The 24,550-nt window shown below is 54.6% G+C and overlaps 1 protein-coding gene across 3 annotated transcripts in view; it reads right to left on the reverse strand.

Annotated features, from left to right (window-relative positions):
- The window catches only part of KSR2 (kinase suppressor of ras 2), an 85,166-nt gene that overhangs the window by 38,507 nt on the left and 22,109 nt on the right, over nt 1-24,550 (reverse strand). For 2 of the 3 annotated variants that reach the window (XM_052797545.1, XM_052797546.1), the window contains exons 5-10: nt 15,088-15,269; nt 5,581-5,650; nt 4,813-4,896; nt 2,355-2,422; nt 2,078-2,176; nt 648-766 (exon numbers count right to left, since the gene is read on the reverse strand). In XM_052797545.1, the coding sequence (XP_052653505.1) occupies nt 648-766; nt 2,078-2,176; nt 2,355-2,422; nt 4,813-4,896; nt 5,581-5,650; nt 15,088-15,269 (622 nt within the window). The remainder of the gene's footprint in view (nt 1-647; nt 767-2,077; nt 2,177-2,354; nt 2,423-4,812; nt 4,897-5,580; nt 5,651-15,087; nt 15,270-24,550) is intronic. The other variant, XM_052797547.1, reaches the window with a different exon arrangement.

Here is a 24,550-nt window from a genome sequence, read left to right on the forward strand (position 1 = left end):
AGGGCGAGGAGCTCGCAGCTCTGCTCACAGCGAGGTTCATCCTGCCTCAACACCAAGCTCACCCTCACTCTGCTCCTTGAATTAGCACCAGTCCATGGGATTATTTTTTTAATTTAAGCCCCCAAGCAGGTTTCTAGGCAGCTCCTACCCACGCACTGACACACACATCAGTCCCGTAGTGGTGGATGAGCCTGGAGACCCACGGAGCCACCTGCAATGCTTGGTCTTGGCAGATGGCTGAGGGGCTGGGAGATGCCCCATCCTGGGGACAACCCACCGGTCCCCTCCTGCTCTTAAATTCCTTCAGCCCCTTTTGCTCTTAAATTCCTTCTTTTAAGAAATTACTCTCCGAGCTGTGCTCCCACCCAGCAAACGGGACTGATGCTCCTGAAGGACATGCCCTGGGAAAGCTGCTGCTCCTCACGCAAGGAGCATCCCTGCTGGGAAAGCCGAGGCAAACAGGGTGGCTCAAGCGACCCAACTCGGGTGGCACTTGAAAATGTCACCTGCTTTGACACCCTCATCTACAAGAGCAGCCACACACGAAAAACCAGCAAAAGCCACTGATATTTCGGCGACACGGGGCCGGTCCCCTCTGGCAGGGGGTGGGGGCAAAGGGGGTGTTCAGGGCTAGTGGAGCAGCTCACCTTGTTGAGTTTGTTGGTTTTGGGGAGCGTCTGGCTGACGTGCAGGTCCGAATACCTGGGGGGTTTCCGCAAGGGGTTGTTGATATCACAGGGCACCGACTCTGTCCGGACTAACCTTGCTGGATTAAGAAGGGAGAGAGGGGAAAAGGGGATGGAGAGGAGGGGGAGAGAGATGGAGACACATCAAAGCTTCGAAGGAGCACTTGGGATCATCCTGCGCTTGCAAACCGCTCTTGAATCGCTCTCCAAAGCAATCCCCCGCGGCACCTCCAGCCGCTCAGCACCTGCCCCGGGTTGCAGCCAGCCTTCGGGCTCCCCCCTGCACCCAGGCTACAGCCAAACCCCTCCCTGGGACGTGGGGGGCTTAAAGCCCCCCATGGTGGGATGTGAACAACACCCTTCTCCTCCCGCCGAGGGGCTGCAATTTGGGGAGGCTCAGCAGCCACCACAGCCACCCCACAAGCTGGGGGCCATCAGCCAGCATTGGGAGCGGGCACCATCCTCTTCCTCGCTGCAGCTTTTCAGGGTGGGCCGGGGGGCAAGGAGCCGGCTCAGAGCATCCTGCTCTCAGCGGGGAGATTTTTGGGGGGAAAGCCAGCCTGCAGCCCCGGGGGACTTCGGAATGGGCTGGCTGCAAGGCAATGTATTTAAGAGCTTTTTTGCAGGGGTGGCTATTTCACGGATGCTGAGGCCGCCCCAAAGCCATGCTGCTCCTTGCTCCCATGCGAAAACACACAGTGAGCAGCTCCGGCTCTTGCAACATCACAGACCGCAGCTGTAAACCCCAATTTCTGCCCATCCCAGGCGCCCACCTGTCCCCTGTAGCACGGGGCTCTGCTTTCCCTGCCTCCTGGTCAGGGTTTGCAGCAGCTCGGAGAATGACGGGGCGGTCTTCTGCCCCTTCCACCCAAATTTCCTGCAAGCAAGGGCATGGGGGCCGGAGTGGAGGCTGCAAAATTGCCCTCCTCTGAGCCACAGCATCCCCACTCGCCTCGCGAGGTGCCACCAGCACAATGCATTTCCCCGTGATTAAACGGACGAGACTGATTTTGGTGGTATTTAACACAGAGTAACGGCCTTAAAAAGCTCAAAATTCAAGGCAATGGTAATTGGAAGCGTTTCCCTTAGGCGGTTGCAGTCCTCTGGCCGTCAGGGAGCACTCGGCCAAAATCTAGAAGAAAAGAGGTGAGAAGCGACGCCCGTCGTCCTGCTGCAAAGTTCTCCCCTCCTCTGTGGATTTTAGGACGGGCTCTCCTGGAGGAGAGCGGGATAAAGGCAGCTCCAAAAGCACCACGAGCATCCGCAGGGGCACGGCCGCATCCCCGTCGTGGGGACCCCCATGCACCGAGAGCGCCGCGGGAGATTTCGGGTCCCACGCGTCCGCCCTAAGCTCTCGACGGTAGCAAAAGGCTAAAACCTGTTGCACTTACCCCGTGCGGTGGGGAATCTGAAAAGAAAAGGAGGCAGGGGAAGGGTGGGTGGAAGTGGTTTGCAATGCAAATCTGCCTCGCCCCGAACGGCTCGTCTCCCTACAAGCGGAAAAAACGGTGGGTAAAATTTTCACAGAGCGCCCAAGCGGTTCGGGAGCCTCCGTCCCGCCAGCCGTCCGTCAGCGAGGGTCGGGCTCCCGAATCGCCCGGGGGGCTTTTGAAAGTTTTACCTGGTGGCAACATCCACGGAGGCAGAAGGGGGAAGAAAGGCCCTTACCTCCGCGGTGGATGATCAGCAGGTGACACGGAGGGGCCTCTTTGGTGCATTTGTTGTGGCACTTGAGCCTAGCGGGGAACAGAATAAAAGGCGTGAGAAGCGAGGGCGGAGGGGATGCGGAGCATCACGGTACGGCCGGAGGGATGCGGCTCGGGGCAGGGAGCATCGTTGCAGCCCGAGGACCCTTTCTCCACCCAGGAAGATGACTCGATGTAATATTTTGGTTGGGCACAGCCCTTGGGTGCTCGCTGCCTGAGCGGTCCCCATGGGCAAACCCTCCCGGGTCTTCCACCCACGATTCCCAAGCCGCCCCCCCGGGCTGTGGGCGCAGGGATAAGAAGCGGGACGGGATGCACGTCCCGGAGCATCGGGGGGGCTGGCTGGGAGGACACGGGGGCTGCCAAACGAGAGCCACGGTGGGTGCATCTGTCCCGATGGAGGGGTGCAGGAACCCCCAAACCTGGTTTGGGGGTTCCTGCTCGGCTCTCCCCTTTCTCTGCTGGCTGGGGGGGACCAGGCACCCACCAGCCAGCTTGAGGATACCCAAAATTGTCATTTCTGCCAGCCTCAGCTGAAATAAAAGGGGCAGAGACTTGCACTCAGGGGAAAGCCGCTTACCCCCAACCACCATCCAGCACTAACACTGCTTTATGCTTAATTAAATTCAGGGGCAGCAGAGGGGAAGCAAGCGGCTGCCCTGGCCCCCTTTGGCTCCCGATGAATCTCTGCGATTGTGCTCTCCCCTCCTAGCTTTATTACCAGGACATTTAACAAAAATAATGAGAGCATTTACGGCTACGTTGAATATTCTGCAGAGCTTTGCCTGGTTTCGCAGAGCTGGGGCAGAAGTCTATGGAGGGCTTCACCCCGAGGTCATGCATATAGGCATAAGCAGGCTCCCGCCGCCCCAAAACCTTCCCGTTCGTTCTTAATTAGGGATGGAAATGAGTCCCCGGCTCATGCTCTGCCACGGCAGCCCCAGCGGAGCAGGGAGAGCCACGGGGGAAAAGGCAAAGAAGAGGAAAGGATTTAAAAAACAAGGGTAAATGATGAAAAAAAAAGACGGCAGCTACAAGTCAATGAGCTGGGTAATGAAAATTCAGGAGCCGTGAATGTTAGCTTTTATTACAAAGCCATTCCTAGAGGGAAAGGTAGAGATTAATTCGGCGTTTGAGGCTTGGGGGGGTTGGGGTCTGCTTGTTTGTTTTACCTGCTTGTTCCCCTCCTGTTTCTGGGGAAAGCAGTGCCGGGGCCAGGCAGCTACAGAAAAGCTGGTAAACCTAAATACTTTGCGTTCACCCTAACTTTTTACAACTGGGGAATTTATTTGCTCTTTTCTGAGAGACTACAGGCACCAGGACTGACACAGAGCCGGAGCCGCAGCATCGCAGGGGCATGTCCCAGCATCCCTCCTCCTGAGCAGGGACCAGCGCCGGGCAGGCACAGCAGTTGCTTGAGCATTGAATGCAATAGGAATCACCACGTTAAAATATATATATATATATATATGATAATATCACTTCCAGAAAACCACGACCAACTGCAGACTAACCAGGCATTTCTTGTCCAGGTTTAAATCCCAATTTGCTAACTCATCAGCGTTTAATCAATGGCAACAGCGATCATTATCACTTCATAGCTCCAGCTAAATCAGCTACCCACAGATGATTGGTGTATTCCCAGCACCCATCCCTAGAAAAAGCAATTGTGTCTCCAGAAGCAGCTTTACTCAGTGCTGATGGCTGCATGATACTGTGTAAGAGCTGGGCTCTGCCAGATTTAAAGCAGCAGAAGTGGCCCCAGCCTCTGCCTCACTATCTTTTTCCAGCCCTGCCCAATTTTACGGCCAGCACGGCCCCTCTTCTTTGCACCGCAGCTTAATTACAGTTTGGGGTGGGCTGGCTTCTTGGTGCCACAACATTGCTGGGAAACAGAGGCCCCCAAGACTTTTGCTGCTGCAAAAAAAATAGAGGATACAGCCCAAGGCTGTGGGCAAAACCCACCTGATGCCAGAGCTACCCTGCACGCAGGCGATGCTCTCATCCAAGCCGATCTCGGCCCCCCCTCCAGCGCATCCTTCCCCCCATCTCCTAAAGATAATTCCGCACATAACCCTATAAACGTGGGTATCTAAAGCCAGGCCAAGGATAGCAGTGAGGAGGGAGGCTCTCAGGATCTGACTCAGAGCTCTGGTGCAAGCAGAGCCGAGGTCTGGTGGACAGCACGATCCCTAAGGACCCCGCCGCCATCGCCGGCACGCAGACCCGACCTCAGCCCCGTTTTGGCGTGTTCTTCACCCCATTTCCCATCTCATTAAAGCTTCCTGCAAGGATGAGCTGGTGAGAGGCTGGTCGGTCTCCCCGTGCCCAAGCCCCTGCTCAGCTCCACCAGCAAAACCCTAATTATCCCCCTCGCAACATTAAGGAGCGACACACGCAGCTCCGGCACCCTGACGTACTTGCAGTTTTTGCATTTTAAGCCAAACAACATTCCTTTCCCGCAGACGGTGCAGGTCTGAGACATCCAGTACTTGGTGGAAAACCTGCAGAGAGAAACGCGAAAAGTGGCCAGGGAGAGATGAAGCTGCTCCACCCCATCCGTGCTCCTGCAGGAACATCTCCCAAGTCCCGATTTATCCTTTCCCTGCTGTGTTCAAACACTGCTGCAGGTGTCGAGGCATCTTTCTAGGGATGCCAAAGCACAAATTTGAGCCCCCCCTTTGGTTATGCAGAAGGGCACAGCCTGCTCTAAAGGGGGTACAAGCCGGCCAGGACGGGCATTAGCCGCCGGCTTGCTGCGGCTCCCCAGCTTTGCCCACCCTAGGCTGCGGCCAGAGCCCCCCAAAACACCTCCCTCCCCTGGGGACCCAAGTTTCCACCCTGTCAGAGAAGCAGCTGCCCCATTGAATAGCAGAACTGAGACTATTTCTAGTGCTTTTCCTTCTTGAGGTAGATACGGAAGGGCAATAATCCGGAGATGGGAAATTTGCTGAAGGTTGACAAGGTCACGGATAATACATGGCTTTTATTGATAGCGACTCAAGCCTTATCTAAACCAAATCTGAACTGAAATGGAATTTAAATAGGCTTCTAGGACAGCGCAGCCCAGTATGGGAAACAGGGGGAACGGCCCCGAGCCCCCCGTCCTGGACCAGAGACAGAAATAGAGATGTTCATCCCCCAGCATCGGGGGGGATTCACCCGGCGCTGCAGTAGGGTTGCCGTACCTGTGTTTTATCGAGTTTCCTAGATCTCGACGGGGGATCTGCGGGGACCAGCGAGGCACTGACAGCGTATCTGTGGGAAGAGGAGAGACGGGGAAAACCATCAGGTGATAATAAAGGTGAGAGCCGGGGTTCAAGCTTTTGGGAAGGGGAGCAAAGGATGCACACAAAAAATGGGGTTTGCCTGATATTTCCCCTTAGAGATGCCCCGCTGGGCTCCCTTTCTGGAAAGCAAGAGACCTCTGGCTTGGGTCTGTGGGGAACCAGGGTCTCCTGCCCCCACATAACAGCCCCCAGCACCCAGTTTGGGGCAGGGAGAGAGGTGGGAGGTGATGCACCCACCCCGTGGGTGCTGCACCCACGTGCACACAGAGCAGGACTGCAAAGCTATCAGAGCCACATCACAATGTCCAAACAAGAAAGTGAAAACGAAGCTGAAATGGCAACTGCATCATTTATTAATAAGACATCACGTCTTGCGGTTGCGGCTGAACAAAAAGCCAAGCGTCAGCCGCTTGGAAGGCAATTTAACTCATATGCAAATAGAAAACAAGGTAAAAAGCAGCCTCGGCGATCTCCTTCTAAGGGAAAAGGAGGGAGAAAGGGTAACGGGACCTTGGCTGGGTAAGGAAAAAGAGATAAGTTCATTAGCGCCGGCTGGAGCCAGCAGGTAATTAGCAGCACGGCCGCGCCAGTGCTGTGCTTGGACTCCACATCCCCCTTCGGCCTCAGCAAGGGCAGAGACCCTCGTCCTCCTCCTGCGGGCTGCACTGGCCGCAGGAGAGCTCCTGTCCCGCGGGATGCTCAGCCCCGGGGGGGATCTGTGCCAGGGATTCAAAGGCTGGATTTTCAATAAGGGATTCGAGAGGTTTCCCGGGCACAAGCAACCAGCCCCGGCATGAGGCGAGGCGAGCCACGGCGCAGAGCCGAGCGGCAGCGCCCAGCTGCGAGCCCAGCCGTTTGCTCAGTATGCCAGCAAATCCCTCACTAAATACACTTTCGATATTATCCCTCCGAGCGGGGAGAACCACTGTTTGCTTTAATATCCCATTTTAATATAGCGGGCGGCAGGGTGTTTTAATTGCGCTCTCTTTCTGAAGGTTACATTTACATGCCGCTTCCCGTGCAAGGCGCTGTTAAAAGTCTTGGGAGCATCCTAAAAAGCATCCATCTCCCGTACCTCCTGCCAGCAGCTGCTCCAGCTCCTTCTCTTATTTCACCGCCTCGGCCCCCGATCACCCCTCGGGCACAGCCAGCAATTAAGATGTTGAAGGACTACAAAGTCAATTAAGGTAATTGCTGCCCCCAGCCCCGGGAAGGCTGTTTTACACCAGTGGCATGCCAATATTTTTGACCCACACTTCTCACCAGCCCTTCATCCAACCCACCCCGGGCTCCTGGACCAGCATCCCTCCCGCTGCCCCAGTATCTGCAGCCTCCCAAGGATGCCCGCGAGCCCCGAAGACGATGCTTTAAAGAGTGGGACCACTCCACGCATGAGCACTATTCCTCCCTAAACATCACTTTCTCATCAGTAAATCACATTACACAAATAAGTTCCCCCCCCACCTCAACACCGGTCCTTGATGAACTAAACACCCAGGCAAGAACAGCTCCTCTCCCAGAATTAAATTACAACCTCCGCTTTATCAGCCACAATTTATTTCCACTAACTTTCAGCTGGCCTCAATTAAATCCTGCCATCCTGGGGAGGGGGAGAGGGGACATAGGCAAAGACGGCTGAGCCTTTTAATTACTTTCTAAATGTGCTCACTGCAAAAATGTATTAAAGTGTATCGGGAATTTTAACCTCCTAACAAAAATGAGACCTACGTGATTCACGGCTAATTATGTTCATTAGAGGGAGCGATACATGAAGGATCATGGCGTTTAACAATAGACCTGCTGTTTGCAGGAGGAGGCACCCCACTGCTGATGGGAACGGCCCCAAGGATTTGGGGGGCTTTGAAGTTAATTGGTGATTCTCCCCTTTAACCTGTGCACGTGAGATGCCCAACCAGAGGAAAAGCTGTTTCTCCCGGTGCAGTATTAAATCAGGGTGATGCCCAAAGGGAGGGTGGAGATGCAGCAGCCCACCCCCCCCACCCCACACAGGAGGAATACTCTTATCAAAAACCCCAAATTGCTACAATTAGAGATAATTGCAAGAAAGAAAAAAAAAAAAAAAAACAAACCCTCGTGGCCATGGGAGCACATCTCGCCTCTGCAGGGGGACCAGGCTTTGTCATAGGGACCCCGTGGGGGAGAAGTGCCGGACCCGAGGTGCTGCGGCTGCCCCCACGGCAGCGGGATAAGTCGACCCTCATGAGCTTTGAAGTACAACAGCCAGATCCCTGCCTCCCTCCATCCTTCTGCTGCTGGCAGCTCGCCGCCCTGCGCTAACGACCCCGAGCTGCCCTGCAACGATTGATGTCTCCTGACCTCCCCTGCCCCGGTGTCAGTCATTACTTATACATTTATCACCAGCAACCTCTTTTACGGCTTGAAAATCAGAGCTCTCTTTGCCATAATTCCCCTTGCACAAGTGTGCAAGGGCAGTTTTAAGATTTTTCCCCCCCCCCCCCCCCCTCCTCCTCTGAGGTGGTATTTAATGGGCGTGGGTGTAATTTCCCAGGGAAGAACGCAGCCGGTACCCACCGAGCAGCCCAACCGGGACCCCCTGGCCGAGCACCCATCCCTTTTCTGACTCCCCCATCACCCGGAGGGGCCCTCAAAGGCCAAACTCTGCTCCTCAACACCGTGGTGGTGCTCGATGCCAACCAGCACATCCATCCTCGCAGAGCGGCACAGCCCCCACAGCACCCGATGCCGGGGGATGCCACCCTCCACCGAAACCCCCCAAAACCTCCGCGCTTTCCTTCGCCGCAGCATCGCGCCGGCAAAGGTCACAGCTCCTGCTCCGCGCGGCACAGCTTATCCTTGAGTCAACAGCCCGCGCTTGACGGGATCAGATGTGCCGGGAGGAAAGTAGGAAAGGGGGGAAACCACCCGGGCGGAGGGTGACAGCCGCCTCCGGCGCGTCTCTGACAGCCAACATGGGAGAAAAGCCCTGCCGCCCGGCTCCCCAGCAGTGACAGGCAGCTGTGACAGCCATCACTGGTCCCTGAGTGGCAGCCGTGCACCTCGGAGGTGATGGGGACCGGGATGCTGCCTCGGCCGTGACGCCCTCCTCACCCCCGCTGCCATCCCGACAGCTCCCTGGTGCCTTTTGGCTGCGGGTGCAGATGTTTCTCCTTTGCTCCCCGGCTGGGAGGTGGGATGCCTGGGCATCTCCTGCATGGAGAAGAGCAGCCAGAGCTCCCCTATTTCATTTATTTGGGGTTTCCACCCTCCCTGGGGGCAGATCAGGAGGGCAGCGATGCCCTCAGCAAGCCCCAACACCTTCACCGAATACACCAGGAGCATCACCTGAGGCCGGCAGCTGTGCCAAACCACACCGATAGGGACCGCGTTTTGGCACGATATCCCCCTTCTTCATCTCCTGGCACCTTTCTGGATGCCCAGGGAATTGGTGTAAATGTGTTATCCATCACAGTGACAGCCCGATAAACAAACCTTCCTCCTCCTACTACAACAAACAGCGTCAGGCAATGTTCACGTTATGAATGGGACAGATAAAATCGATGGAAGAGAACTTGGAAAGCATCCCGGGATGAATCACCGCAAAGCCAAAGAACAGCTAGAAGACTTTGCATTTGTCTGTCGACATCCTACAGACCCGCGTCTACCCCAGGCAGCCACCAAACACTCCCAGCCCTGGCCCCAGGACAGTTGACTCCCCCAGAGAGATTATGGGGAGACACCAGGCTCCAGCCTCCTCCTGAAACAGTTCAACAGTCCCTTGGAAGACAACCATGACAGGTCCAGCATCAGGGTTCTCTCTACCACCCCACCCCCAGGCAGAAATCACAGCCCCAGGGGCCATATCATGATGGTGATGGGGGATGCTGGCAGACGTTACTGCCCGCGTGGTCCTAACTGGGGAGCCAAGCACAGTGGTGAGCTGCTCCGCAGCAAAGAGTGCACCGAAAGGGTGCAAAGTCCCTCCACGAGACACCTTTGTCCTCACTCTAGCTGTCTTTAGGGCCAAAATAGGATGGGAGAGATCCCCAAATAGCTCAGCTGCAGCAACGCTTGGAGCAGCAGCACCAGCAGTGTTCCCTCCCCACGATATAAAATCCATGCAGGATTCAAGCTAAAAAGGGAGTCAACCTGCCCCCTCCATTAGTGCACGTGGCAAATATTCTGCACAAAATCACAGCCAGGTCCAAACCCAGCAACGTCTCTGCTGGGGGCAGAAGGATGATCCAGCCGGTTGAAATGAAACCTCAGCCCTTGCAGAGGGGATCATCCAAAGCAGCCAAAGAAGGCAGAGCTATTCTCAGAGCATCTCTCTAGTAAGAAAACAGAGTCACTTTATAATCCTAGCAGTTCCTCTTTGCAGCGTGACAATCCTATTTATACAGCCGAAATGTCATGTTCAGTCGCTTCGCTGGCTTAAATACTCGCATTGTGATTTTCTCCCCCCAGTTCGCAGCCTTGCAGGGTCAATTAGGCTTACCCAGACAAAGCTGTATTCTTCAGCTCCACACAGTGCTGCTGGGGTAGGAAACCCTCCGGTGCCTCGCTGCCGGCTGGAGCGGCTCGATGGCAAGGCAGCCAGCTGTGGCCAGATGTGGGCTGCAGGGAGCTCCCGGCCAAGCTGCCAACACAGCCGTAGAGTGCTTTTACAATGGCTTGTACTGGCGGCAGAGCAGGTTCAGGGAGGAGAAAATCACTGATGGTCACAAAGAAATGATGTCCCCAGTTGGGAAGTCCCCTGCTGAAGGTGATTTGGGCTGGGACAGTGTTTAAAAGAAGTCTCTTCCCTATGAAACCACCCCCAGCATCGGGGATGGGATGCCTGTAGAGAAGGGCCATGGTCTGAACAGCAGTGATGGCTCGCACACATGCCCCGTGGCCCCCTCGACACCAGCATCGTGCTCTCAGGTCCTGCCTGGTCCTTTCCAGCAGAAAGCCTGGATTTAGGGCTCCTAGATTCCCAGCACAGGGCTTGATCCACTGGACATTATCTTGAATCCCTCTCCGCCAGCCTTTCAGAGGGCTCTTTCTCAGATGCTCAGGGCTGAGGAAGCACAAAGGGCTCTGGTGGCATCTCAGCACTTGCCGCTTGTTGCCCATCACTGGTTGACCACCCAAGCCCCAGGTAGGCACAGCCAGCCTGCTTCCCAGGGCAGAAGGTCAGCGCCATAAACCGCAAAGTCCTTGGTCACAAAGCCAAGAGGAAGATCCAGGAGAAGTGACCCACCAGGGACACAGCTAGAGCAGCACTGAAGGCAACTGTGGATTCAACAGAGCTGACATATAGGACTGGGCTGATACACCCAGCTGGGAGCTGAGGAGAAGGGAGGTGGGCATCACTGGACACCACATTAAAACAGCCATGATCGGCTCTCGAGGGATAAGACAAAGACTTCGAGGGGTCACGGCTCATAACTCCATGTACCAGGGGATGCTCCATGGCTCTTGTCTTGCTCCCAGGCCACAGAAAAAGACTCTCCGCTGTATGCTGCGGGAAGGTGTTCAGCAACGTCCCTGCACGAAGAGGCCTCACACACAGCTTCAGTTTGTGGGCCGCTGGGGACAGGTGATGGGTTTTTCTCTCCTGGTACACACAAGGTCTTGGGTTGGGTTGGCTGCTCCTTTCCTTCTGCAGGGTTGGACACCAGCTAGACGAAGGGCAGCAGTGAGGACGTTCCCCGCACAGCCACGTGCCCAGGTGCTCATTTTTCTGTCGTAGCACAGCAGTGTCACACGCAGATTTTCTGTCCTTCCTTCCACCCCCTTTTGTTTTAAATAGTCCAGGATGGAAACGACATTGTTGGCCCATCCTGGAGACCACTGAGCAGGTGACCTGATCTGGATGCACACGGTGACAACGCTCTGGTTGGCATTGTGGCAGGGAGAGGACAGGCAGAGGGCACAGCCCAGGAGCAATGCCAGCTGCCCCCGGGACACTCAGATAATGGAGATACAAACTGGACCTACTAGGCATAAGCCTTTACAATAAAAAGGAAAAGATCCAACCTGATTTCTGGGTGCTTGTAGCCAAGTCACAGGGTGTTGAGTCCTAAATCCTATTTCAAAGTAACAACAAGTCTCTGGTGGTCACTTGTTCACCAGGAGCGACCAGATGCACCAAGTGAGGGTCCTGGATGGAGCCAGACAAACCATCTTCTGTCCCTCAGCCATAGGGTTGGGCTATTTCAGGGCCAAGCTAGAGTTCAAGGACACCCCGAAACTTTCCCCCTTCTGCTTCCCCTCCAAGGGCTGCTAAGGAAAAATTTCAATTCAAAAGCAAAATTCACAGGGATCCTGGCCCTGCGTGAAGGGGACTTTGCCCCTCCAGCAAGATTTGTGCTGCAGGAAAAAGAGGCTCCTTCTGCAGCTCGCTGCCAGCCCTTGTGCTCTCGCTTCATGTCTGTGAAAATCTATTCCCATCAGAGCAAATCGGCTGTTAAAAATAAGAGAGAAGCATCCAAACCCACATCCGATCAGGACCAGAGATGACACAGATGGGAGCATGCTCCTGCCACAAGCAGCAAGACACGCTGGCTGTTGAAAAGAGATCATCGAGAGACAGCTGGGAAGAGAGGGGTCTCGCCAAGGGCTCACCGGGCTCCTCTCCCGCATCTCAATCCAACAACAACAACAACAACGTTTTTTTTGTTTCAGTGCTTAGGGAAGTAATTCCACATCAATCCAGAGCGTATCAGGTGCTGCCGTGCTGATCCCACAAGAGGAAAAGGGAAGAGGTGTTTTTCTGTTGGGGTTTTATAAAAGTTTAGGTACCCACGGTCATAGGGATGGCATATTGTGGAAAACTTGGCTGCCAAACCGCGTCCGTGCCACAAGGATGGGAACAGCGAGGTCCTTGAGACGGGGGTGGGCATGACGCACGGGCTCGCACCCTTGGTGAACCCCGTGGAGTTCATCCAGCAGCACATGGGAAACCCGTTGCACTTAAAATGCAACATGAAATAGTGGCACCCCAAGAGATGGGGCGAGGTGTGACCCCCAAACTGTGGTCAGTGCTTCTCATAGGACCTACAAGCCCTGTCTGGTACTTTGGACCAGTGAGAATGGCAACAAGAAGACAGCAGGCGACCCGAGGACATGTGAAGCACCATGTACCGGAGCATGGGGAAGCCACCCAGGTCCCATAACAGCAACGCGGGGCATGGGGAAAGCTGCAGAGATACCTACTCCTTCCCACGAATAAATGTGCCACTGCACCGCTTGGCATAACTCATCTTCTCCCCACAAGGTAACGAACCTTGGCATGAAGCTCCATTAAACCCCGTCTCTCTCCCCATAGGGCCATGCTCAGCACCCAGCTGCCACGTGCAGGATGCGGCCGCTCTTCCCACAGGGTCACAAGCAGGAAAGCAAATGTGGAAGCAGACAGAAACCTGGGATGCACCTCAAGAACAAGGCCACCGGTACAGAAATTATGCAGAAACACAAGAGAGCTAGAAAAACTACAATCGAGGGGGATTTTTTTGCCTTGCATCAAATTTTCCCTGCAGGTCCCCAGGAGTGAGGGACGCTGAGTGCATGGATGCTGATCCTGCAAGGACCAAATGATTTCACTGATGCTAAAACCTCTCAACAGGGATCAAACGGCTGGTGCAACCAAGCCTCTCTCTCCACGGCTCACGTCTAGCCCAGAAAACAATCATTCACAGCAGCCAAGAAAGTTGGAGGGCCGAGGGAAATGAGAAGAGACACCTCTCCAGCAGTGGTTAGTCACTTGATAGCCCATCACTTCTCATTGCATCACGTTCCTGCGATGCCACATTACATCAGGTTATCACACCACGGGATGTAATCCAACGCTGATGCGTGAGGAAACCTAATGCAACGAGACACAGCAGGGGTTTGCTGAGAATGGGTTTTATTTCTTGGTTTCTGGTCTGCTATGCCCCATCGTTCTGGGCTGCAAGTTGAACTCGGCCGATGCCGCAGGGGAAATAGCAATGCAAAAATACCCCTCACTCCAGGCAAATCTGCTGGCTGTGCCAGCAAGAGTCAGGTAGTTGGACATCTCTAGAAACAACATCGCCTGTTCGCAGAGCTCCTGCCAGGTCCCACTGTCCCCAAAGCCAAAGAAAGGGGAGGAAAAGGATGCCAGAAATGGCTCAATGACCCTTCAACAATCCTAAACAGCAGCTTATTGGCATAAAAAAATAAATAAAGAAAGAAATCACAAAGATTTTGCCTTGCAAATGGTTGGAAGAGGCATGGCTGCAGGGATGCAAGCAGGGCAAACGAACTGTCCCATCACACTGGCACCCAGCGCCCGCAAACCAGTGCTCAGGGCAGCCGGCGAAGCCATCCCGGTGCTGCTTCCCACCCCGGTGAGAAGTACGGTGAGGAGGAAAACCTGCCGGTGCCAGGGGGCTGAACGGGCAGGGAGGGGTGTTGCCTGCAACCCCCTTCTTCAGCCAAGAGCCGAGCAGTAAGAACAACTGGAAGAACCCAAAATGAGCCAGAAAGACCACATTTTGGGAAAGCATACAAGGGAAAAGTCTGGGGAGGGGAAGGTGGCAGAAAACCAGCCTGGATATGGAGCTGGAAGAAGTTTTTAGCTGAGCAACAAGAGGCAAGAGGAGCTCGCCCTCCCCACAAGGGCTCTTGGCATGCAAATTGCTCCCAGCAGCTGCCACGTGTTTTCTGGGAGGGCTTTGTTTAGGCTGAGAGTCACGCCTGGCTTGTAAAAATCTTCAATTCCTGCAGAATTAACTGGGGCACCGGTCCGAGACCAGGAAATGAGGCTCAGGCTGTTTCTCTCCAGCCAGCAGCAACGCCCCGGGTGAGCTCATCAGCCCAAACCCATCGAGTCCCACCACCAGCATCTCCTGGAAGGGGGCAAAGCACCCCGGGCAGACCTGCGGGCAGGATCGGGGCTGGCTGCTGGGATCAAGCTCCGTGGGGTTTGCACCAGACCTGTCTGCATCGGGGCCAGCTTCATCTGAGACTCCGCTTTGGCTCAAAACCCTGCAAGCGGGAGAGGTCGGAAAAGCGGCCTCCTTGCACAAAGGTAAAACCACAGCTGGATTTACAAAGGAGCCCTTGGAAAGGTCACTCTCAAGCCAGTGTCACCAACCCAGGCAGCACAGAAAGGCTCATGGCTTTTTCCAAGTGACAGTAGCCACCCTCCTGCACCCATGTTATTGCCATACGGGAGCATATCTGTTTGCATAAATCAATATTCAATGACATTGGCTTATATATATACAGACATATATATTCAAGTTTCCAGGCTTATATTTGCCCAGAAGCACCCGCATTTGACAAATGTCCCCCAGTTCATCAACGCACAACGGACACCCTGATTTTCCCACAGTCACGTCCTCTGCTTGGCATCAACGATCACCCACCCCATGGAAGAAGGACCTGGGGGGAGGACGGGACACTCGGACTTACTTGCTGAGAAGGTGGCTTCGGTGTGGACAGGAGGGGTGGAAGGGAGGAAAGGCGGGTACCCCACAAAGAAGGAGCGCAGGGAGCGCTCGGAGAGGAGCGGGGAGCGCTGCGCAGGGATGTTCTCACAGCTTCCCACGCTGTTGTGGATCTTGAGGTTCAAGGGCTTGTTCTTCTTCTTGACTCTGGAAGGAAAAGGGAGGAGAAAAAAAAAGGAGAGAAAAGTGAAGGGCAAGAAATTGCGGGATGGGGGGGGATTTGCTCACAGGTGGGGAGGGGGGACTGATGCACCGAGGGACCGGTGGCACCCGTAGGATGGCTGCTCATGCAGGGAGATGCTGCACCACCCCGTGAGCTTATGTGATAATTAGACCTATTTTCCCTACAAGAACTTTCAAACCCTCCCCATCATTTAAAAATGGCAATTTTCATTAAGGAACACATTACATTCGAGAACTCTTCCTCCTGCAAAACCTGGCTGAAATGGGTCAGTTGGTCCAAAAGCCTCATCACCCCCAGCCTTGCTGGCCTTATCACAACCCCAAAAATCACAAGACCCCAGGTAACTGCCTTGTCCCGTTTGGGGCCAGGAGGGCTGGTTGTGCTGCTCTGCCCATCACAGCTCCTCGGTGCTCAGAGGCTGTCAGCATGGGGCAAGGCTTGCTCCCCAAGGCAGCCGTCACACAGAGCTCATCTGCATCCCTAAACACTGGCCGTTACTACCAGCCCTGCTTCAAATGGGGGAAACTGAGGCACAGAGGGATTACGGAGCAGATTCAGACTGCTTGCTACAGCACCTAAGATGGACTTAGGCACTCGCAGCACTGCTAAGCTCGAGAGATGCTGCTAAGCTCGAGAGATGCTGCTGTCTGTGCATCACGACAGCACTCACCCTAGAGTCTTCCTACCGAGAGCAAGATGCCAGCACCCAGATCACTGGCATTCTGCAGCACTCAGCACCTGCTTCAATTTTAATGTCATTTAATGTCACCTACATCCGTTTTAGGGCCCAGGCAGGGAAATTGAGTACAACCGAGGGGTGGACTGCAGTGGAGTGTGTCACCCAAGGCTAACACCATGAGCAGCCCCAACAGAAACGTGGGGAACAGCTCAACGAGGCACAGGACTGTGGTGAGGACAACCCTAAGCACTGGGAAAGGTTCATCAGAAATGAAACGCTGCAGAGCAGGGAGGTACAAGACACCCACCCCTCACTTATCAGCCCATTTTTCCACCTGCCTTGTGCTGTGAACAGGACCAGCCATCACTTCGGTGGCTCAGATGGGCCCAAAGCAGCACACAAACCTGAAAGATTTACAATGCAGACTGACACCGACAGCTTGCAGGGGCTGGGCTGCAGGTTTCGGGCACTGCTAAGCCTTGCTGGCTCAGCTGCTCCCACCTCAGCCACCTTGCAATCGTGCGAGGTAGAGAGGAGCATCATCTGCCCTGCCCCAAAACAGCCTCCGAGAAAGGCATCCCAGCCCTTTTGGAGATTTGGAGGATTTGGGGCAGAGATCCCCTTCCGAGCACAGAGCGGGCAGTGTGACAGCTCACGGTCATGAGGGACCCTCCTGCCCTCCCAGCAACGCAGCTCACGAGCGGCTGGAGATGGTGTTCTTGCAGGTGACACAGCATCGATGCACAAATGAATTACAGCCTTTCATTCAACCCACTGCCTTCAGTTCCTGGTTATATTGTTAGAATTAGGCAAAAAACCAACATGGGAGCAAAGAGGGAAGCAAGGGAATCGCGGCCCCTCTGCAGCAGCAGCAGCTAAGCCCATTCTGCTGCAGCCCAGGAGGGAAACCCAGAGTATCTGGCCCCAAAACCAACCCAGAGCTGTGCAATGCCGAGCAGCGCCGTGCAACGCCACGAGCCCCGTTGCGGTGAAAATCAGGAGAGTAAAAACCCATGCACCGCTCTCTCGCAAAACTTTCCTCTTTGTGTCCAGCAGCTGCTTCCCTGCAAACACCTTTACGCAGGCACCGGGTCCTGCTCTGCTGCCATCGCTCCGGTACCATCGACCAGAGATGTACCCGAGCTCAGACACCCGCTCCCGTCCGCAGGCGAGCCATCCTCCCTGGGGCTGTGCATCTCCCACCGCCCCAGGACCCCCAGCAACACCCAGGGGCATCTGGCCCTGCCAGTTGATAGGAAATGACCGGGCTGTGCTCGCCAGCCAGCTTTAGCAGAAGAAAATTTAAACCGCCCTTTAATAAGCTAATTGTTTCCTCGCACAGGAAAAGCTGCTGCTGCCTTGAGGGTGGCTGTAATGACTTCTTTGGGTGACCGGGCTCGGGGATGGGGCAGATGATTGCCTCCAGCCAGGGTCAAGAGCAAAGCCCTCCTGGCTTGGAGCCCACGGGGGTCTGATGCACCGGCAGCCCCCCGGCCGACATTTGCCATGCTGCGCCCTGCCAGGGGGATCCAAGCTGCCCTTGACTCTAAACCCCCAGTCCTTAAAGCAAATCTGCAAAGCACCAAGGCGAGGAGAAGCACGGTGGCCCCCAGAGCCAGTCCGACCCCTCCATCGCTGCCGCTTGATCCCAACCCAACCCAACCCACCGGCACAACCACAGCGTCTCCGCCGAAGCCCCCGGTGCGGCTCCCCCAGCGCGGGCATGGCCCCAGCTCCCCGCTAGCTCAGCCCCGGCACCCGGCCCAAACCGCTTCCTGCAACACAGTGATTAGCCACTAATCTCATTTTTTTCCACCCATAAATCAGTTCCAGACCAAATATTTACCGCGAGCATCATTTCCTCGCCAAGCAGGGCTGATGACAGCTCTCATTATTAGGAAGGATGAGTGATTTTGGACAGAGAGATATTTTTCTCTCTCTCTGTTTCTTCAGGAAAAGAAAAAAAATTAAAAAAAATTAATACACACAAACACCATGATCCATCCAACTGGGTGCCCAGCGAGGTCTGGCTGCCTGTCTCGCCATGGCCTTGACTCCTTTCTCTGTCCCAAAGGAGGGGGAGCAAGGACCAAAGCCTGGAGAGGAGCGGGATGCTGCAGCAGGAGCATCCTCCCCCACGGCAAGTCCCCCACCGCAGGGGGCTCACAGGGACAGGGTATCCCACTGCAAGTACCCCAACACTGGGGACAGCAGTGTCCCAGGTGTTAGGGACCCCCGAGGCGTCCCTGGGGGACTGGTTTGGGGACTGAGAGCAAACCTGCACTTCCACCTCCCTGGGTGCTCCCCTAAGCTTTGAGTCCTGCTCAAACAGGCTGAGATGGCAGCTTGCCCTCCATGGGAAAGCAGCGCCAGAGCAGAATGCGGCCACAGAGCCCATAGCACCCATGGGGAGCCCAGGATGAGCTGAAGGGCCAGGGGAAGCATGTGGCTGGGTTGTAGAGGACACGGCTGTCCCCTTGCTGGCTTCCCTCTGTTTTTTCCCCCCAACTGGCAGCGGGCGTCCCAGCACCGTGTATGGTTGGGTGGTGCACCCAGGGAGCAAACCTCTGGCCTATCCTCCAGGAAAGGCAATGGGGAGGAAGGTAGAAACAGCAAAAAAACCAAAATCCGTAGGAGGACAAGTCCTGCAAGTGGCAGAGGACGCAAACAACGAGCTGCAAAGACATCCCAAGAGGTGACGCAGTTCCTCTGCTTCTCTGCAATCTCCTCTCGGCCGCTCCAAAGCGGCCCCGAGGCCACAACCACGGATTTGGGGACAAGGCACCCAGGGTGCCAGCAGGGCATGGAGCAAACCCCTCCCTGCCGTGCAAACCAAGCCCTGTTTGGGGCTGCTTGTGCAAAAAGAGGGTCAAATACCAGCCTTGCTGCATGGGATTTGGTGCAGGATGAGGCCAGCCACGGGCACCACGTAAGGGACTTACTGCCGTGGTGGGGGGGTCACAGCCCACTCCTCACCAACCTCCTACATCCACCTGTTTGCATTGCACCATCCCAGAGTGAAATTGGGATGGTTCCCCTTGGCCTTACACTGGTGGCACTCCCCCAGACCAGCATGGCAATAACCGTCCCAGTGGGGAGCATCTCCTTGCCCATCAGGGCGTCCCCTGCAGGGGCTTTGCAGAGGGCTCCGAGGGAGGCATTTTGGGGAATACTCTTATAGAATCATTGAATCATTTAGGTTGGAAAAGACCCTTAAGATCATCAAGTCCAGCCGTTCAGACCCCCCCCGTGCTCCTGCACCACCCGTGCTCATCTCAGCCCACGGAAGGAGCAGCAGGACAGGGATGATACACCAGAGCCCCCTCCCCATAACCTACTGCTGGGACACTCGGTAAAGGTCAGAAAACTTCAGGCTCCTAGAGACCTGGGAGGGGACGTGCTTTGACCGGTGACTGTGCCAGCCCAGCACAGGATGCGGCCACCACCCTTTGGGAGAGACGCACCCGGGGCTGCACCAACCCAGCCCCGCTGCAAAAACTCTTCCTCCTCCGGAGCGCTAAGCCACTCTTAAATTAGGTTTTTTTCCACTCCAGGGGTGAAAGGTCTCTTGCTTTTCAGGTGGTAAGCGGAGATGAGGGTGTAAATCCCCGGGGCAGAGGAGGCTATACCTCCTAACCACCGCCAGCCTCAACTTCCAATATCCAGGAGAGGTTTTGCCCGTCTCTGGCAAACGTTTCCATTTTCCTCTCATTTACCCAGGCCAGCATCGCATGAAGCAGCGAAAAAACATGTGCTGGAAACACATCGTGCTCCTCCCGGCTTAAACCCCCCAGCACAGCGCAGAGTCCCTGTCCCAGCTGGGCATCACCCCCCTGTCACGCCCCCAAACCCAGCGAGGACAGCAGAAGTGAAAAAGGGGATATTTTTTTAAAAAAAACAAGGAAGACCATCAACTTAATTCAATTTTCCATAGGGATAAAGCCCCAACACAGCAGCAGACCCCCCCCTCCTGGAAGGGGTTGGCCCAGGCTGGACCTCGCTGCTGGGAATCTCAGCCAAACGAGTCCCAGCCGGATCGGGAGGAACCAGCAAAATCCAGTGCAGGATGCAAGCTGATGAACTCGGGAAGGGGGGGGGGGGGTGGCAGCACTAATCCCCCCATTAAGGACCATTTCAGACCTCTCCAGAAGCTGGCGAGTTCTCAGCTGCTTGGCTGGGGTGGGGGGGCAGGAAGGCGAGGACTCCCCCCTAAAACAACCCAGTGATTATACAGAAACGCCGATGGAGAAGCAAACGTGGCAGAAGAGAAAGCGCAGCACAGCTTTGCAAAGCCACAGGGCTGCAGAAGGGGCTATTTAGATGGTGGCGATACCTCCCAGCCCCCGGGAAGGACCATTTTCCTCCAGTCACAGCTGGACAACTACCGAAATGAAAGTCCAGCCTGTGCCGGGGGAGGCGGCGAAGCACCGGCCGGGGGGAGCGGGGAGCTAGTTATACACCGGTTATTTTTTATTTTGGCTTTAAAGGGGTTGTGGGGAGCAAAGAGGACCACATGAAGTCTATCTCTAGGCTTGAAGCTCCCCAAAATCTAGGGGACACCCTGGGGTGACTAAGGCAAGCCCCTGTCACCCCCAGGGATGGCAGGAAAAGTGTCACCGCAGGGACAAGGGCTTATTTCCCACCAGATTCAGAGCAGATCCCCAAATCTGACCATCTCGACTATTTTTTTTGCCACTCCGGGAGCCTGAGGTCCCCTTTCCTCACTCATCCCAGCCCTGTCCCTGCTGCAGGAGGCTGCAAAGCCGGGCAGCCCCGGGGGCTCTGCAAGCACCAAGCACCCCTCGCTGCAGGGGTGCCGGGCTCCCCGTTGGCAAGACGGGGCCAGACCCTGCCCCACACAGCCCTCAGCTCCCCAGACCTTTTCCGAGGTCACCAGTTCTCAGCTGTTCCCACATTGCGAACCCCATGGCTGCTCCTGGACCTGCAGACCCTCTCCAGCATCCCGTCAGCCTGCTCTGTTCCATGACCTCTCACCATCCCCTAACCCTCTGCATGGCCCAAAACCCCCTCATTTTTATCCTTGCCTTCCCTGTGCATCTCTCAGCAGGGACACTAGACACAGCACTCCCTACCCAAGCCCCCCGAAACCAGAGTTTGGAGGAGCATCAGAGCTCCTTTCTGCTGCAGTCTGACACAGATGCATGGGAAAGTCAGCGCCGCTCTCTGGGAGCGATTCCACGCACAGATAGGTAAATGCCAACTATTAGGGATGTAATTTCATGCAAGAATTTGCTAAATATATGATGATGGTTTTCAAAAAAAGAAAAAAAAACCCCAAACCAGCTAGTTTGAAGCACTTAATGCAAATCCCTTTAGGTGTCAATCCAGCCTGAATGGCTCATCCCCGCCTGCTCTGTGGAATCAGTCAAATGCTTATCACCAGCTTTGGAAAAAAAATAGAGGGTTTCAACAGGCAGCGAAAAACACGAGCAGACACCCAGGACAAAGGGCTCGTCACTCCCTTCAGCCCCAGCGAGGCTCTACATGCATCGAACCCCGGCGGGAGGGCAGGGATTGACAGGGGCTTACGGCGCGAGCCGGGATGCGGGGATGGTATGGATGCTATAGGGTCGGTGACAGAAAGGTACCCGGTGAGGATGCGCGGATCTTCGCCGTGCAAAAGCACGAAGCAGCTGGGATGTCCCCAGGTGATTCACAGGCTGGAAGAGCAGGATGTGCTGGGAAAGCGAGCGCTCACCAGCAGAATTTGGAATATGAGGATGGGCACAGGGGGACCTATATGTTACGGGGAGCGGAGATGCAACGGCCATAGGGCTGTCAGCTCCACGATGCTCCCAGCGTACTGCTCTGCCCAGCGCTATGGCTGACCCACAGCCATCCTGAAGACCATCCCAAAGGGGACTCACCAACTGGTCCCCTACACCCCGGCGGCATTCGCTTCTCCACGCCCGCTGCTTATATAAAAGATGGAAATCAGGTAAATAACTATCTGCTCTGCAGGCATTTGTTCTCACTTGCCACTATTATTGTAATTAAAAAAATTAAAAGAGGCTTAAATTTAAAATTTAGCCGAAACAGGTGAGTTGACCCTGCAGCTGTTGGCACCAGACTCTGTTTTATTCACCTCTTTGCTCCTCTCCAGCACACTCCAATTTCAACGCAAGCGTTTCTTTTAAAAGAAGGGATATAGGGTGAAAAAAAAATCCTCTCATTGGTATTTCACTTAGCTCTCTCAAAGGATTAAAGATCACTGCTGCCTGGCCTGAAGTGCACAGCCTCAGTCAGGATTCAGCCCAGAAGATTTATGGCCTTTTGACTGGCTTAATTGCACAATATTCTGTATTAAATCAGAAGAAGGAGAAGGTAAAGCGCTTCCCCCGCACTTCGGCAGCCCGCGAGACTCTGCCTGTCCGCACCAGGCAGTCGCCTCTGGCCCGAGCATGCAGCATCCATGTGCAATGACAAAAAAAGGAGTAAACCCCACAAATTTATTTTAATGCAAGAAGAGCTGCCAGTTCTGCTCTCTTCTTGTTGGGTTCCTCTGTAGGCACATGGCTGGCAAAACCCAACTCTTCTTTTCAGGCATTCCCAAAAAATCCACAAAAATCCAGGCGACTTCCCTGGCCAAGCAGCGTGAGCATCCCCAAACCAACAGGCTTGGGGAGTTTGGACCAAAACTGCCAGGTTGAAACCATCACAGCCAGAAAAGGAGGCACCAGGTCACCTTTCACGCATGAGAATAAACGCAGCATCCATGCCCAGTGTCGTCGCGCATCCCTCCCCATGCAGCAAGGGCAGCACCGACTGCTTTAGCATTTCAGGGTTCAAGGCAAACACACAGGTAAAGCCAGTGGATTATTTGAACCCGCCTGAACAGAAGAAATTTCTTCGTTATACACCCAGAGTTGAACAAGCTCTATGCAATACTAGCTTGATATTAAAAAAAAAAAAAAAAAAATATTTACCAGATGTTACATTTATCCTCCTCATTACTGTAAGAGGCAACAAACGCCTCCTCCTCTGGCCAGTAGAAAAGCAGGTTCTTCATATCAAAGCCTCGACAGTTAAATATTTATCCAAGTGCCTGTCCCCGCTTCCCTGGATGGCTGAGTTTTAAGGTTCAAGTCTTACTGATCTATTATTCTCTTTTCGTAGCACAAAGCGTAACTTTTTATTACGGCTGCAAATTATAAAGCAGGGAAACTCTTTGAAAGGGCTCGAGCCAAACAGTTTTTTTTCCCCTCCTGGGACTCATGCGCCAACGAGACGGTGCTGCAGGAGGGTAGCAGGAGCGACGCTCAGAGCAGAGGCAGGCTGCCGTGTGGAAGGAGCTCGAGGAGCTAATTGCCAGGATCCTGAAGCAGGTCCTGTTTCTCATTAAACCCCTTCTGTTTTCTTAATTTCCACCATTACGTTTCTTTGAGGGACACACAAGGGCGGTGGTGGATGAGCTGTGGCCAACCAACGATGGTGAGGTTGAGTGTCCTTTTGCTGGGACCAGTTCCACACCAGTTCAGCCCTGGCGTGTTCCTCGTTTGCACCCAGATGAGTGGGTTTCGCCATCCCCAGACAACACAACCTCAGCCAGACGGGCCAGATCTGGGCGTTTTTTTTCCCCCACCAAATCACAGACTCATAGAATAGTTTGGGTTGGAAGGGACCTTTAAAGGTCATCTAGTCCAACCCCTCCTGCAACGAGCAGGGACATCTTCAACTAGATCAGGTTGCTCAGAGCCCTGTCCAACCTGACCTTGAATGTTTCCAGGGATGGGGCATCTACCACCTCTCTGGGCAACCTGCTCCAGTGCTTTACCACCCTCATCGTAAAAAAATTTCTTCCTTGTATCTCGTCTGAATCTCCCCTCTTTTAGTTTAAAACTATTACCCCTTGTCCTATCGCAGCAGGCCCTACTAAAAAGTCTGTCCCCACCTTTCTTCTAAGCCCCCTTTAAGTACTGGAGGCCACAATAAGCTCTCCCCGGAGCCTTCTCTTCTCCAGGCTGAACAGCCCCAACTCTCTCAGCCTGTCCTCAAAGGAGAGGAAGGAGTGAGCTGAAGACCACAGAGCTCTCCATCAGTATAAGATCCCATTTCCCAACCACCATCATCTCCATGCTTGCAAAACTCAACTAAGAAAAGGGGTGTGATCAACTCAGGCTCTTGCTTACACCACTTGCGTTAACATGAGAAGAGAAACTCCCGCACGGCCCAGGGACCTGTGCACACACCCAGACCCATTTTGGGAGGCAATTCTCAAAAAATTACACCACTGGAGGGAAAAGCATGGACTGCCCGTGGCTGGAAAGCCCTGAGGCGGAGGTTCCTTGCACTAACTACAGCTCTGCAAACCTTTCATCTCAGAAGAGACACGGGGCAATTTTTCTCTGTGATTTGCTTGCAGGCTGCCTCTAGCTCTGAGGTTGCTGATGCATGGTGGGCTTGGGCAGCGCTTTAATTGAAAGAGAAAAGTCAGAGCAGTCTCACGGCTTTTTGGGAAGCCTGCTCTCCCTGCCTTCTTGGTTTTCATTTCATTATTGCCAAGGAAGCCAGCAGAGCACTTGGCCAACCCACCACCTGCTTGGG

The sequence above is a fragment of the Harpia harpyja genome, chromosome 9 (genome assembly GCF_026419915.1).
Source record: "Harpia harpyja isolate bHarHar1 chromosome 9, bHarHar1 primary haplotype, whole genome shotgun sequence".
Taxonomy (NCBI): Eukaryota; Metazoa; Chordata; class Aves; order Accipitriformes; family Accipitridae; genus Harpia; species Harpia harpyja.